The 15,704-nt window shown below is 45.9% G+C and overlaps 1 protein-coding gene across 3 annotated transcripts in view; it reads left to right on the forward strand.

Moving 5' to 3' along the window:
- Positions 1 to 489: 489 nt before the first annotated feature.
- LOC106973243 (protein argonaute-1) overlaps positions 490 to 15,704 on the forward strand; it is a 37,135-nt gene continuing 21,920 nt past the window's right edge. The window contains exons 1-8 of one of the 3 annotated variants that reach the window (XM_027059676.2): positions 490 to 772; positions 5,922 to 6,105; positions 9,530 to 9,650; positions 10,086 to 10,267; positions 10,668 to 10,804; positions 11,029 to 11,163; positions 11,314 to 11,401; positions 12,011 to 12,158. In XM_027059676.2, the coding sequence (XP_026915477.1) occupies positions 748 to 772; positions 5,922 to 6,105; positions 9,530 to 9,650; positions 10,086 to 10,267; positions 10,668 to 10,804; positions 11,029 to 11,163; positions 11,314 to 11,401; positions 12,011 to 12,158 (1,020 nt within the window). In that variant the 5' untranslated portion in view covers positions 490 to 747. Of the gene's footprint in view, positions 773 to 5,921; positions 6,106 to 9,529; positions 9,651 to 10,085; positions 10,268 to 10,585; positions 10,805 to 11,028; positions 11,164 to 11,313; positions 11,402 to 12,010; positions 12,159 to 15,704 lie in introns of those variants that run through there. The other 2 variants (XM_015070301.3, XM_053211356.1) reach the window with 2 other exon arrangements.

The raw sequence follows: 15,704 nt of genomic DNA on the forward strand, positions 1-15,704 counted from the left end.
GTCCCAGCGCCCAGCACACGGCCTGGAAGAGAGGGTGGCGTCAGTGAGTTCATTGACTAGGGACGGAGAAAGGCTTCGCGGAGGCAGTCTCTTTGCAGCCGAGGCTCGAAGGATGAGGGTGATTGGGAGGAGAGGTGGGAGGCAGGGCCCCTGGGTGATGGGGTGCTCCGAGTGTGTGAGGGGGACCTGGGAATGAGGTGGGGTTTCTGTGATGTGCGTGTGGTTGTGTGCAAATGGGAGGAGGCTGTGTGTAGATTTGGAGAGACCTATTTGGGTAAAAGAAACAGGGCCAGAGCTGCTGCGGGGTGGGGGGGTTGTTTCCCCTGCTCCACCCCACTTACGCTGCTGCGCGATTCCGCGGCGCCTCTACCGGAGCCCTCCCGCCAGGCTGCATGGCGATGGGTGACCGCCAGGGGCCGCTGCCTCGGGTCCCCGGTGCTCCCGCCCCTCTCCATTGGCCTTTGTTGCCGTCGGAGCGCCCCGCTTGACTCGTTCCCGTCCGCCCCCTGGGCCTGGCGGTCGCGCCTGCGCACTGGCAGCTGGCCGGGCGCTCGCTGGGGGAGCTGCTGCAGGCTCCGCGGCGGCGGCGGCAACGGAGGCTGCGGGGGCAGCGGCGCGAGCGGCCGGGCTTGGGGGGGGTGCCGAGCCCGGCCCGGAAGCCCGAGCAGCTAGAGTGCTGGGTACCTAGGCCCCTCACTCTGGACTCCACAGTCTCCGGGCCGCCTGACCTCCACACGGGTATATGGGATGGAAGCGGGACCCTCGGGAGCAGGTAAGGGCCCCTGGGAGTGGGAGACGGTGAGTGCCCCCAAGGACCGGGGGAATTCCCGCGTGAAGAGCAGGATTTCCGAGTGAGGGGAGGTTTCCTGAGTGAGGAGAGGGGCTTTTATGGGATGGGGGGCCCAGTTTGAAGGTGGCTGTGTGCAGTTCCGGGGGAAACCTTGTGAAGGAAGCCCTGAGACGCGGGCCGTTTATCAAAGCCGTTTATCCCACTCCTAGAGGTGGGAAGTAATCAGGGAGAAGGGCCTGAATGCACGTAAGGACTCCGGGAGATCCTGGGAGGCCTAGGGAGAGGCCCGGCAGGTGGCAGGGGGCGGGCTCCAGGTGTCCAGGATAGGAGGGGGTCACACAGATGGGCCCAGTGCTGCTGCATGCCGGGGGCGGGGGCTCATCCAGGCTGGGCTGGGCTACTGTCTCTAGGGAGAAGGCGCCAGAGCTGGGTTATGAGCTCCGCCCCAGCCGGGCCTGACGCGGGGGCGAGGGTCAGGGGGCGGTGGGTGGGGATCCAGTCCCGGGATTCCCCCCGTTGAGTCTGGGGAGCTGGAGCGGAGGCGCCTGAGCATGCGCGAAGGTGGCAACTTGAAGGGGCTGCCCGAAGTGGTGGGGGCGTGGCTGCCCGAATCCCCCCACCCCCCCCACCCCGCCTGATTTGGCTTGGAAAAAGGAGCCCGCTGATGGGATGCATTCTCTAAGGTTAAGCTGGCAGAGTGCAAATGGAAATTATCCCCTTCCCCATCTTTGGGGCTCTTACACTTGATCTTGGAAGCCCTCAGTCACAATTTGCCAAGAACGGGTTGAAGGAAACTGCCAAAGTGCCGCCTTATGTCACTGGGATGAGGAAAGACTAGGACCAAGGCAATGTTCTGGCGGCGAGTCCTCCTTAGAAAAGGTGTTGGTTACTGAGGGACCAAGGCCGGGACCAGGTTTACCTGAAAGGGGTTGTCTGCCTGGTTTCCTCGTTTGTGGTCCAATAGTTTGTAGACATGGGATCTTTTAATCCAAAGATTATGATTTTTCCATTGAAATGTCTTCTCAGGTGATAGCCTAATGTCTTTCTATATTTTGTGGCTTCTGTTCCCCACTGGGTATTTTTTGTTTTTCCTCTCTCTGCTCCCAAGAAACTGTCAAGGCCATGACATTAGACCCAAGGTTGCCAAGCTTGCCCTTTGTTTGGGGGAGGGGGAATCCCAGGTGGTAGCCTTAACTCCCTGGTATTCACAAGCAATCAGGAGGAAAGGAGATGTAAACAGGAGAAATTGGGGTAGGGTTGCCTCAAGAAGACCAGAGTCTCCAGGATAGGCTGTGGGGTAGTGGGACTTGCTGTGTCCTAGGTCTTTTTACCCTTTGATCAGAGGAGCATTCTGGATCTGGGAATCCTTTAGGTCTTGTCTCACTACCTCCTTCCATTTGCTCTAGAGGTGGGTATAGGATTTCTATTTAGGACATGAATTTCATTTCTGGTGGAAGAATCTCATTTATGCCAGATCTTAACTTCCTCAAGGAAATAGCTCCTACCAACGTACCCAAGTTATCAGTTTAGTGATCTGCAAGTACTTTGTGACCACTTTCCCCAAAACAAAAGCAACCTTGTAAAGGCTATGTAGGTAGGTCTTCAGGTAGAGTGCAGGGAGCAACTGACTTCAGAAAACTACTTCCTCCTTCCCTCTGGCTTCTTTCTCCATTCTAGGAACTCTCCTGGTTTTCTAGGCTGGAGACTATTTGCAGCAACCTGTGTACTAGAGTAGGAGGAGGTCACAGAGGTCCAGATGGATTGCTGGGAGCTGGCACTCATATCAAACTGCTCATAATTTCTCCTGATGAATTCCTAATGGACTCTGGGGTGATGAAGAAATGGACTTTTTTGTTTGTTACAAGAGATAAACTTCTAGGGAAGGGACTAGAGCCTGGTATCTGGAGTTGGCTGTAGCTTAGTGGGACAGGCTTTGCCTCTTCAAAAGGTGTATTTGGAATTCATTCTGGAAGCTGTGAATGGCAGGAGCCTATAACTGCCTGCTTCCTAGGCCCAGACTTTTCTCTTCTCTTGGAAGTTGGAGGACACAGTACACAAAACTAAAGGTATTGGTGCTGGCTTCACTGGACTTATGTCCCAGTGTGTTTTCTGTGCTCAGGTGTGTTCCACTCACATATACTGGATTGGAAGCTCCAGGAGGGTAGAGGTAATGTCTGATTTATCTGTGGAAATAGTGAGTGTCTAGGCCCTGAGATGAAGTACACATTTAGTAATTGAATCACATTCCAGTGTGAACATAAATGGTTAAGCACATATATGGATATCTAATAAGTTACGTATACTCATGTGCGGACAAATTCTTTTTCGGAGAGATTGGCTTCTTAATCTTTGCTTACTGGACGGCTACCCCAGACTTGAGTTTGTGTTTTGAATAGGCAGTCTGGCTCCTTAGGAGGTATGTGGGCCTCAGAACTACAGGGAAGGAATCACTGAGCCAGACCTTTCAGCTCTGTTACTTTTCCTTCTCAGGGCTGGTTGGGATGGGGGAGGAGGAGTGTCCTTTTCATGGCCCCTCCCTCCTTGCTTTTGTCTGCAAGGAAGGGCCCCGCCCCTTTCCCCCAAGGCCCAAGCTTTGTCCTCTGTGCTGGGGCCCTCATCTGCATCACAAAGTGGCCGTCTGTCCCTGTCTGGGTTTGAAGGGAAGTGTCTCCCTTTCTCAGACTAAAAGCTGGGGGCAGGGTGGGGTAAGGGGAGGACTTTGTACAGCTCTAAGGCTTGCAGGGGGATGGGATGGGAGAGAGGTTCTCCCTTTTGCCTTCCCTAGTTTGGGGATGAAAGGGAAGGTGGGGGTTCTCCTGTTTTCCTAAAGCTTCCTTGGAGTGGAGGGTGCCTAAGGCTGAATTTGGTGTGTAGTCCTATTTATGGGGAAGAGAAGCCTTTGAGGCTAGAGTGTCTGTCCCATCCCCCATTATTTCTACCCAGCCCCCAACTCTAGGGTATGTCTTTTTCCCAAGACTCCACAAATGATTATTCAGCCTGGGAGGCTAAGGAGATGAATGGAACATGAAAACTTGGGGAGGGGAACGGTGTCTCTTACATCCACCAGGATGTTTATCTTGTTCAGGGTTTATAATTGTTTTTGAGCAGTTTGCAGGTGTTTTGTGTTTGTGTGGTATACATGCTTGTGTGTTCTTTGTGGTGTGTCTGAGGATCTGTTTGTTCATTCATTTATTGCCTGTATGTTGAACACCTATATGCTAGGAGGCAAGATACAGTCCTTGCTCTTGAATAACTCACAATCTAGGGTGGTGTGGGGTATGCATATAAAGGTAAACTGTCTAGGTGTAAGTGAGTGTTTAGGTGTGTATGACAGGAATGTGCCTTACTATGTGTCTGCATCTATCTATTGCTTGTGTGCAATTTCTGTCCAGCTCTTTCTGGGATAGGCACCCAGGTGCTAGTTAGTAGTTAGGCTTTCACTTGCCCATATGGCTGAGTCCTTGAAGGCCTTTTTCCCCCAGGCTGAGCCTTCATTTTTCTGTCTGTGTTTCCCTGTCTGCAGAGTGGGGCTGGGCTTGACAGGTGGTCAGAAGGAGTCACAGCAGCTTAGCTCTGGGAATCGTGCCCCTCCCGTGAATGGTTCTGACCTCTTCCTGACCCCTAGCTGAGGATATGCCCCATCCCCCCAGCCTGGCCGACTGTGAAAGCAGAGCTCTGGTGTTGGGAGGTTCTGGGCTAGTTTATCCCTCTCTCCTCCCACCTGGGCTGGTCCTCTAATGGCAAGGACGATAGTAGCTATGGCTATGGACAAAAGCTTCTCTTAGACAGCTTCCCTTTTTACTCCCTTTCCCCTCAAGCTAGAAAATAAAACCAGGGGCAGCAACCTAGCTGGTGGGAAGAGAGGAAAAGCAGTGGGAGCTGGCCTTGCCCTAGCCTTTTCCCAAAGGGCCTGCTCTATCTTGAAATTGATCCCTTCTGCTACTGTCTGGGCCCTCTGTGTGGAAGGAGCTATGGCTGTGGAGAGCACCTTGTATTCTCCTTCCTGAAACAAGTATCTCATTATTCTCTAGCATGCTAATGGCCACCTCTCCTTCCCAAGTCCTCTACTGTAGCCTACTCTTGTCTCATTCTCCTGTGTTCTGCCAGTCTTCATTCCCTAGCTTTTTCTTTTGAACTTTTTTATTTATTGTCTCCCCAACTGCAGCCTTATTTCTTACTCACCTTCCCAACTCTAACCTATATGTTGCCCAGGCCCTAACTCCAGCCTTCCCCCCTTCCTAGATCAAGCCTCTTTCTGCTCTGACTTCCAATTGTGGCTCTTTGTCAGCTCCCTATTTCAGCCTGTCTCCTTTCTTTTGTCTCCAAACTCTGTTTTTTTAAAGCCTTTTCTGCTTTTTTGTCTCTCCAACCTCAGCCTTTCAGTGGCCTCAATCCTTTCTAAAACACTGTCTCCCCTCACATCTCCCTAGCCTGACCTTCTTTGGATCTTCCTCCCACCTACATTGCACAGGAGCATTAAGATGTTGCTGTTTCATGTTCAGGATGGTAATGAGTGAAGAGAGCATCTGGCTGGCAGAGAAGACAAGAATTCTTGGTCTACTAGATACCTGGTGGAGGCAGGTGTCTTACTCTAAAATAAGGAAGAAAGTTTATTATTGGGAGCCAGATTTAGCCTCTCTACTTGACATATAATAGGAACGTATTAAATATTCACATGAATTTAAGGTAGATGACAAAGATAATTTTCCTAACTGGAGAGAGGTTTTTGAAAAAATGAATATGGAGAGACACGTGGTGGCCCAGTTGGTTAAGCGTTCAACTTCAGCTCAGGTCATGATCTAACACTTCATGAATTTGAGTCCTCCATTTGAGCAGTGTAGAGCCTGCTTCAGATCCTCTGTCTCCCTTTCTCTCTGCTCCTCCCTTGCTCTCTCTCTCTCTCTCTCTCTTTCTCAAAAATAAAGAAACATAAAAAAAAAAACCCAAAAAAACCAAAAAACAAAAAACATGGATTGACTGAGCCAGTGGAACCCTTCAGTTGGATTGGGTAGGCAGGAAAGAAGCTTCCCCTATACTTTCCTGTTCTTCTTCTGGGAGGCTTTGTGCCTTCTTTGATCAGAATGGTAAGGAGATGCCAGACTCTACCCTCACCAGCCTCTTTGTCTTGTAGCTGCAGGCGCCTACCTGCCCCCCCTGCAGCAGGTGTTCCAGGCACCTCGCCGGCCTGGCATTGGCACTGTGGGGAAACCAATCAAGCTTCTGGCCAATTACTTTGAGGTGGATATCCCTAAGATTGACGTCTACCACTACGAAGTGGATATCAAGCCGGATAAGTGTCCTCGCAGAGTCAACCGGTAAGTGATACACATCTAAGCCACCAAGTCCAGGAGTCTTTACTTTCCTGAGTCTCAGAATCTTGAGAGGATCCAGAGAAAACTGGCAGAGTATGATATCACCAGATTCAAGGAAGTTTTTGAGGAGGTTTAGGTAAGGTAAATGTTGAAAAATATCATTGAATTTGGCTCTGTGGAGATAATTGGTGCCTTTTGCAGAGCAGTTTTAGCAGATTAGTTGGGCTAGTAATCTATTGTCAGTTGAGGGATCAATGGAAGGTAATGTGGTAGGTATTGTGAGAGCAGATTGCCTTTTCTAGATAGCTTACAGTGAAGCATGCGGAGAGAGAATATGTTGGTTAGAGAGGATTTATAGAGGTCAAGTACAATGTGTTGCATGTTGCAGTGTTTGTTAAAATGAATGAATGAAAAGTTTTTAAGAACGAGACATGGATATGCTTATAAACTGAGGAGAAGTTGTTGGAGAAAGAGGTTAAAGGTACAGGACAGAGAGGAGATGAATGAGTTTCCACTCTGCTAAGTCAGGAGGACATTACAGGATACATAGTTGGAGGAATTAGCCTTAGAAGAAGCAATATTTCTTTACCAAATTAACTAATTTCATTATTATTTGAAAACTACATATGTACAAAGTAAGAAAAAAGTTAAAATATTAAAAAAAGAATAGCAGTGAAAAATATCTCCTCTTATACTCTGGTCTCTAGTCCCTGAGTCCCTTTCCCTAGAGGCATTCATTGTTACCATTCTTGAGTATGTCTCCATATATTTTTGTATGCATATGCAAGCATATGTGTATATAGAACATTTTTTAAATGCACAAAATGTAGAATCCTATATGCCTTGTTCTGCACCTTTTTTCCACTGAACAGTATGTATCAGTACATGCATATCTGCCTTTTGCATAGCATCATAGATATTCCATTGAATGGATGTATTATAACTTATTTAATAAATCTGTTGAGGAACATTTAGGCTTAGCTTAAACTTTTGCTACAAAAGTGAACCTGTTGGATATTATTAAATATAGATACATTTTTTGCACTCAAATATGAATGTATCTATAGGATAAAGTTCTAAGAGTAGAATTGCTGGCATAATACTTTGAAAAATTTTGAGGGGTGCCTGGGTGGCTCAGTTGGTTAAGCGTCCAAGTTCAGCTCAGGTCATGATCTGGAGGTTTGTGAGTTTGAGCCCCACATTGGGCTCTGGGCTGACCGCTTAGAGCCTGAAGCCTGCTTCGGATTCTGTATATGTGTGTGTCTCTCTCTCCACCTCTGCTCTGCTCATGCTGTGTCTCTCTCTCAAAAATAAACATTAAAAAAAATTTTTTGAGGGACACCTGGGTAGCTCAGTCGGTTAGCATTTGAGTCTTGATTTCAGCTCGGGTTGTGATCTTATGTTTTGTGGATTTGAGCCCCATGTTGGGCTCTGTGCTGACAGTGCAGAGCCTGCTTGGGATTCTTTCTCTCCCTGTCTCTGCTGCTGCCCCTCCCACCCCCATTAAATAAATAAACTTAAAAAAGAAAGAAATTTTGAGATATTACCAATTTTTCTTTTAGGGTAAGTTGTACCAATTTATACTCCCATCATCAAAGTATCAGAGTGCCCCTTCCCATAACTGCACCCATCCAGTATATTGGATTTTTTGACCTTTGGAATTATGATAAGTAGAAAATTATATCTTTATTTTCTAAAAAATTTTTGAAGTAATCTCTGTGCCCATTGTGGTGCTTGAACTCACAAACCTGAGATCAAGAGTTGCATGTTCTACTGACTGAGCCAGCCAGGTGCCCCAGTCTTGGTCTAATTTTAAATTGTGTTTCTCTAATGAGTGAAGTTGAACGTATTTTCATATTTTTAAAAATTATATATGAAAGGGAAATTTCAAATGTGAGAGGAAAAATAGGAAAAGAGGTGTGCATATGTACATATGTTTATATGTCTGGGAACTTGAAGGTATCCTTGCCTATTTTGTGCTATACTATTTAGTAATTAGAGGTGTTTTGTTTTGTTGTTGTTGTTTTTAATGTTTGTTAATTTTTGAGAGAGGGCACAAGCTGGAGAGGGGCAAAGAGAGAGGGAGACAGAAGATCTGAGGCAGGCTCTGCGCTGTCAGCACAGAGCCCCATGCTGGGCTTGAATCAATAAACTGTGAAATCATGACCTGAGCTGAAGTCCTGAGCAGGAAAGGGACAGAGAAAGAGGGAGACACAGAATCTGAAGTAGGCTCCAGGCTCTGAGCTGTTGGCGCAGAGCCTGACACGGGACTCGAACTCACGAGCCGAGCCGTGAGATCATGACCTGAGCTGAAGTCAGAGGCTTAACTGATTGAGCCACCCAGGTGCCCCTAGAGTTGCTTTTTGATTGGAGGTAGGAATGGGTTCTGGGGTTAGAGGGTAGAGGAGAAAGTTTGGCAGTCTGTAAGGAATGAAAGTGATTACGGACATTAAAGAGATTGCTCGGTAGCACTAAAGCCGAATTGGGATTGAAACCATGTGCTTATAGTTGCTTACAATGTACAATTTGAGTCTTTTTATCAGTATATTTAAGAGCTTTGGTTTAGAAAGTGAAGAGGTCAGATAGTTGGATGGATGGTATTTTGAAGGCTAGATGGGCACCCTGGGATCTTAGTGGCAGAGGACAGGAAGTGAAATCAAGAAAGAGATGATAATGAGGTGATAGTGGGGTGGTAGGACTAAGGGCTTCAGAGAGATAGACGAGATGGGGTTCTTCTTCCATAGTTTAGACCTATTCTAATTCAGATCTCTTCCTCTTTACCTTTTTTGGTTTTTTTTTAATGTTTATTTTTTGAGAGAGACAAAGCATGAGTGTGGGAGGGGCAGAGAGAGAGGTAGTTGCAGAATCTGAAGCAGGCTTCAGATTGAGCAGTCAGCACAGAGCCCGACATGGGGCTTGACCTCACCAACTGTGAGATCATGACCTGAGCCGAAGTCGGACATTTAACTGACTGAGCCACCCAGGCATCCCTCATCTACCTTTTATATGTCTCAGCTCGGGGATTGGAGCTGTCTGGATTCTATTCCTGATTCTAGATAGACCCTGGGAGTAATCCCCTTTCCCCTCTGCCTCCTTCTCTGCTCAGAAGGCACTCGTACCTACCTACTCTTTTAGATCCTTCAGAGTCTTGAGGTCCTCTAGAGATCTGAGAACCAGAAACATCCCTTGATAGCTTGTTAGAACTGTAGAATTTTAGGCTTTGCTCTAGACTTGAATTCGAATCTCCATTTTAATAAAATCTCCAGGTGATTCATATGAATGTTGACGTTTGAGAAGCACTGCTATAGAGTAGATGAGATTAGAGTAGCTGTTAGGAGGGGATGGACATTACCTGAACGTTGAATTACTTCCAAGAGCTTGAAGTAGTAGTCTCTCAGCTTCTACAGGCTGCTCCTATTCCCCACAGGGAAGTGGTGGAATACATGGTCCAGCATTTCAAGCCTCAGATCTTTGGTGATCGCAAGCCTGTGTATGATGGGAAGAAGAACATTTACACTGTCACAGCACTGCCCATTGGCAATGAACGGGTAAGTTGGGAGTCAGACTAGACCTGTGTCAGGGGTCTGGGGTGGGACAGAACTCGTTTAAGCCTATTAGAGTTTGGCAGTCTAGAAATCCTTTTCATCTTTTATGATGAGAAAGTATGTATTAGGGTGAGGGATGGGTAGATGCTGATGTTTATTTAGCTTACTGTATGTCTGTCCCTACCCAAACAGACTGAGATTAGACTTAAAATAGACCTAAAGGACTTCTGCTAGGTGTGGTTGAGAGGGACAGAAGCACTGAACTAAGGTGGCTAGAGACTAAACGGCTGAATTTCCTCTGAAGTCTTCACTGTGAGCCCCTATCAGTTTAAGGAGCAGATTCTTGGCAGATCTGTGTGGTTGGGGACAGTTGGGGCAATACCAGGAATGTTGGATTGTTGGAAAGCATTGGCAATCCTTCACTCCTTTCTTTTGAAGGTTGACTTTGAGGTGACAATCCCTGGGGAAGGGAAGGATCGAATCTTCAAGGTCTCCATCAAGTGGCTAGCTATTGTTAGCTGGCGCATGCTCCATGAGGCCCTTGTTAGTGGCCAGATCCCTGTTCCCTTGGAGTCTGTGCAAGCCCTGGATGTGGCCATGAGGCACCTGGCATCCATGAGGTACTGGGTGTAGTTAGTATCTGGGCTAGTAGTGGTGGCAGAACTGCTATGTGGGGTTGGGGGTAAAATGAGCACATACTAAGGTCCCACAGTATGCCTTTCAAATAAAACATTCTTTGAAACCCTACCATATGCCAAGTGGTATGCATATACATTTAGGTGGTTTAAAGCCTTGGCCCTGTCCCTTTTAGATATCTTTGGACCTTCACCCCATCTGTCCCTGCAGGACAGAGAAAGGATAGAGACTTGCACAAGGTCAGTCATACAACTAGTAAAGGATCAGAGCTGGAATTAAAGCCCTGGTGTCCTGCCTTCCAGGCCAGGGCTCCTCCGTGCCCAGGATGCCTCACAGGGTGGGGGCCTGTGCCCGAGGGACCAGTTCTCTGCCTGTCCCTGCCAGGTACACCCCCGTGGGCCGCTCCTTCTTCTCACCGCCTGAGGGCTACTACCACCCGCTGGGGGGTGGGCGCGAGGTCTGGTTCGGCTTTCACCAGTCTGTGCGCCCTGCCATGTGGAAGATGATGCTCAACATTGACGGTGAGTGGGGAGAGCTATGGAGCCAGGGGCACCCTGAGTCCAGTGACCACACTCCCAGCCTCATCCCTCCCAGCTCTGCAACCACACTCCTAGTCTAATCCCTAAAGCCCTGGTACCCCTCCCCCATCCCGATACCCTATAAAGAAGAGGGTGTAAAGAACAGTGCCTCCATTTATACTGAAAGACTGAACCTAAGTTGAGCTCTACCCACCCTGTCCCCACAGTCTCAGCCACTGCCTTCTATAAGGCGCAGCCAGTGATTGAGTTCATGTGTGAGGTGCTGGACATCAGGAACATAGATGAGCAGCCCAAACCCCTCACGGACTCTCAGCGTGTGCGCTTCACCAAGGAGATCAAGGGTGAGGACCCAACCAGGTGGGGAAGGGAAACGGCACTACTTTCTCTTTAGTCCTAAAAGGAAATCCCCTTGGGATATGTTCAGGGGAGAGGCCAAGCCTGGTTGCATGAACAGCCTTTTCCAACCCTGACTGGCAGTGTGTGTATCCCAGGTCTGAAGGTGGAAGTGACCCACTGTGGACAGATGAAGAGGAAATACCGTGTGTGTAATGTTACCCGCCGCCCTGCCAGCCATCAGACGTGAGTTGACAGGCTACTAAGCCATACCATTAGTGGAAGAGAGCTGATAGTTCAGCATACTCCTTTCACTTCCTATGCCCTCCCCCATTGGTCCTGAGGATGAGCCCTGTTTTTCAAGATAAACTTTGGTATCCCTCCTCCAACCTTCCCAGATCCTTGATACTCTCCTTCCCATTTTTACCTTCTTGGTCTCCACCTCTCCTCCTTGGTCCTTTATTATGGAGCAGGAGTCTTCCCCTGACTGCTGTCTCAGTTCTGTTCTTTCTCAACTTACTCTTCCACCTGAAAGAGAAAGCTAGGCTCCTGGGCTCATTCCATCTACCTTCTTGACCTTAGACTACTGGTCTGTGAGTGCCTATTGGATACTGGGCTTTATGCTCAGCACTAGAAATGCAAATGAGTCAGATATGGTCTTGACTGTTGTGGAACTTGCCTCTCAAATCTTTGGCTTTACTCTGGGAGCCCTGTATTGCCTGCTTTCCCATGAGTGGCAATGCTCAAAGAGTCTGGATAGGGATGAAGCCAAGTGTGGGACTTCCCATGGTTGTAAGTCTAAAGAGGTGGGATTAAATGCTGGGCCCTGACACCTTCTTCCCTTCACCCAAACAGGTTTCCCTTGCAGTTGGAGAGTGGACAGACTGTGGAGTGCACAGTGGCACAGTATTTCAAGCAGAAATATAACCTTCAGCTCAAGTATCCCCACCTGCCCTGCCTGCAAGTTGGCCAGGAACAAAAGCATACCTACCTGCCCCTAGAGGTGAGGCTGCCAAGTAATGGCTGGGCTGGAGAACAAGCATTGTACCTGCGCACTGATCATAAGAGTTCTGTTCTTCCATTCGTAGTCTCTTACTCTCATTTTGAAGTTAGGAAAATTGACATTCTGAGAGGTATGAGGTCATTCTGTGAAATGTAGGCCCCATTCTTACCTGCTACGTTCTTTCATTATCCCTCATCTTGCTCTCATGTTCTTTCAGGACTGCCAGGCAGAGGTAAAAGCTGTGTTTAATAAATAATTAGTTCATTCAGGACAGATATTTCAGATACCCACATTCATGTCCTTTTAATTTCTCTTACCCTGTCTGGAGCTGGGGATCCTAAATGACCTAGAGATGTAAGTATACCTTATTTTGCAGAAAATGGAGATAGGTATTACCTATAACGTGAATTCTATTCATGTTATCAATGTGATGATCAATGTGTCCTTTTGAAAAAGTTTTAGTCCCAAGATTGATCGTATTTTTATGCTTCAGACCTTTGAAATCCTGCAGTTAAAGAATAGTAATGCTATTTAAGCCATAGAATACAAATGCAGAGTCACTGGGCTGTATTTGATTTGGTATACACACACTAGCCAAAATGTCTTTGGAGAAATTATTGCTGACTACTTCATTGTTTAGTTTAGTGCTACCCAAAATGTGGTCTGTAGACCAATAGCATAGATATTACCTGGGTAGGAGCTTGTTTGAAATGCAGAATCTTAGGTTCCACCTAGAACTATTGAATCAAAGTCTGTCTTAACAGAATCCAAAGAGGACTCATGAACATTAAAATTGGAGAAGCACTAACCTAGAATGACATCTTACTCTGTTCCCATAGCAGGAGTCAGATAGCTGGGACCAAAGCTCAAGCCTTCTGTGAGCTTCTAGGATTAAAAAAAAAAAAAAAAAATTATGTTGATTTCATTTTTGAGAGACAGAGAGAGACAGAGTGCAAATGAGGGAAAGGCAGAGAGAGAGGGAGACACAATTCAGAGAAGGCTGCAAGCTCTGAGCTGTCAGCACAGAGCCTGATGCAGGGCTCAAAGCCGTGAACTGCAAGATCATGACCTGAGCCAAAGTCAGATGCTTAACTGACTGAACCACCCAAGAGCCCCTAGGATTTTAGAACTAGCCAGAGGGAATTAGGCTGAGAAGTGATGAGATCCCAAAACCCAAGAACTCTGACTTTAGTTAATAGCTGATGATACCTGGAAAGTGAGAGGAAGGCAGTATGTTCTTTTGAGGTGTAAACAAGAGTCTTCAGGGACAATCCCAGCTTAGGCTATCTACTGTAAGCTAAATTATGTTAAATATATTGTCAGCAAATTAACATTACTTTTGTTGAAACATTAGTTTCCAAGGGGAATAATTTATATAATGTATATTTTTATTCTTGTTGTTTGTTTATTTAACAAATATTTATTGAGCTCCTACCGTGTGTCATATGCTCTTTTAGGTGCCGGGAATGTAGAGATTAACAAGACAGACAAGGTCCCTGCTGTCACGGAGCTTACGTTCTAGAAGGGGGAGATAGACAATAAATTGATAAATAAGATAGTTTCAGATGGTGGTAAGTGGTATAAGAATAATAAAACAGATTAAGGGGATAGAGGTAAAGGAGGAGGGGGTTGGAGAGCCACTTTAGTTATTGTACTCAGGGAGGTCCTTTTGTAGGAGACATTTGTGTCCTAAACTATGAGATAGAACCAACCTCGTAATAACCTGAGGGAAGAACCTTTCAGGCAGGAGGTAAATAATAAGTACAAAGGCTCTAAAGCATCAGGGAACTTGGATTTTTTGAGAAATAGAAGGCCATAGTGGCTGGCGTGTGGTATATGAGGGGAAAAGTAGTAGGGGATGATTTCAGAGAGAGGTACAGGGTCTTATTATGTAGGCTTTTATAGCCAGGTGGGATTTTTTTAAGAATAACTTTATCGAAATATCCATATACCATAAAATTTACCCTCTTCAAATGTACAATTCAGTGGTTTTTAGTATATTCAGAGTTGTATAACCATCATCATTATCTGATTGTAAAACATTTTCATCATCCTCAGAAGAAAACCCATACCCATTAGCAGTCACTTACATTCCTACTCTCTACCAACCAGTCCCTAGTAACCACTAATCTATTTCTGTCTTTGTGCATTTGTCTATTATGGACATTTCATATGAATGGAATTATATATGGCTTTCTTTTGACTGGCATATTCACTTAGCATAATGTCTTCAAGGTTCATTATACTGTAGCATGTGTCAGAATTTTCCTCCTTTTTAAGGCTGAATAATATTCTATGTATATACCACTTTTAAAAAAATGCATTCATTCATTGATGGACACTTAGGTTGTTTCTACTTGTTTAGCTGTTATGAATAATGCTGCTATGATTATATGTGTACAGTATTCATTCTAGTATCTGCTTTCACTTTTTTTGAGTATATACTCAGAAGTGGATTTACTGAATCATGGTAATTCTGTGTTTAATTTTTTGAGGAATCCCCATACTGTTTTCTACAGTGGCTGTACCATTTTACATCCCACCAGCAATGCACAAGAGTTTCAATTTCTCCACATCCTTGCTTTAGTCTTTTCCTAGTGTTGATTCTGTAGCTGAAATCATCAATCAAGAATGCTACAACTTTAAGGTGCTTTTAAGAGAGCAACCTCGTAATTTTTGACAATTCTGGATTTTTATTAATTGAATTGACTAATTTGTGTATTCTTTGGGATATGGAATTTAAAGGCAGGTGACTGTTCTGTGTTTCCCTATCATTGTTCAGCATGAAGTTTGGAAATTAGAAGGAAAACCAGCACTTACATAGTGTTGGCCCTGTGGGAACAAGTTATATATTTCATTTTGTCTGAATCCTCACAACAACCCCCATAGATAGCTAATGCTTTCTTGCATGACTGAAATTAAAGAAGCATAGTCTCAGAGTAGTTAAGAGACCTGCCCAAGGTAATATCACCTAGAAATGGCAAAGCTGGGCTTCAGATTCAAATCTTCCCAACCTGCTGGCTCTCTCTACTCTCCAAAAAGGTTTCCTGTTCATGGCATCCTGAATATAGTATATTGGGGAATGGAAGTCTTTCACATTGCTAGAAAGTCTTTTCTAATCTCCACTGTGTTCTCTTGGGCCCCAAACAGAGGAACACATGACAGGATATTCCTCACACCAACAGAGGATGCTGTCAGCCAACTGAGACAGTGATTTCTGTAGTCCAGGGCTCAGTGATCATCTGTAGGCTGGGGCTCAAGCATTAAGAATCATTTCTAGTTTTCCTGGTGAGTTGCAGGGGAGCAACTGACTGCTTGTCACCATTGGAGAGCTGTCTATTACCTTAAGAATCCAGTTTGTGTATATTGAGTTTTTTAGTATGCAGAAGAGCTGTTTACTGGGTCATTTGGTAAATAATAATTTATGCTAGAGTTTACTGAGTGTTTACTGTGTTCCAGAATTGTACTCAGTCCTTTAAGTGCTTTATTTTATTTAGTCTCCAAACAGCCCTATGAGTTTGTTTCTGTTCTCCCCAATTAACATGA

Source organism: Acinonyx jubatus, chromosome C1, assembly GCF_027475565.1.
Source record: "Acinonyx jubatus isolate Ajub_Pintada_27869175 chromosome C1, VMU_Ajub_asm_v1.0, whole genome shotgun sequence".
In the NCBI taxonomy this organism is placed as follows: domain Eukaryota; kingdom Metazoa; phylum Chordata; class Mammalia; order Carnivora; family Felidae; genus Acinonyx; species Acinonyx jubatus.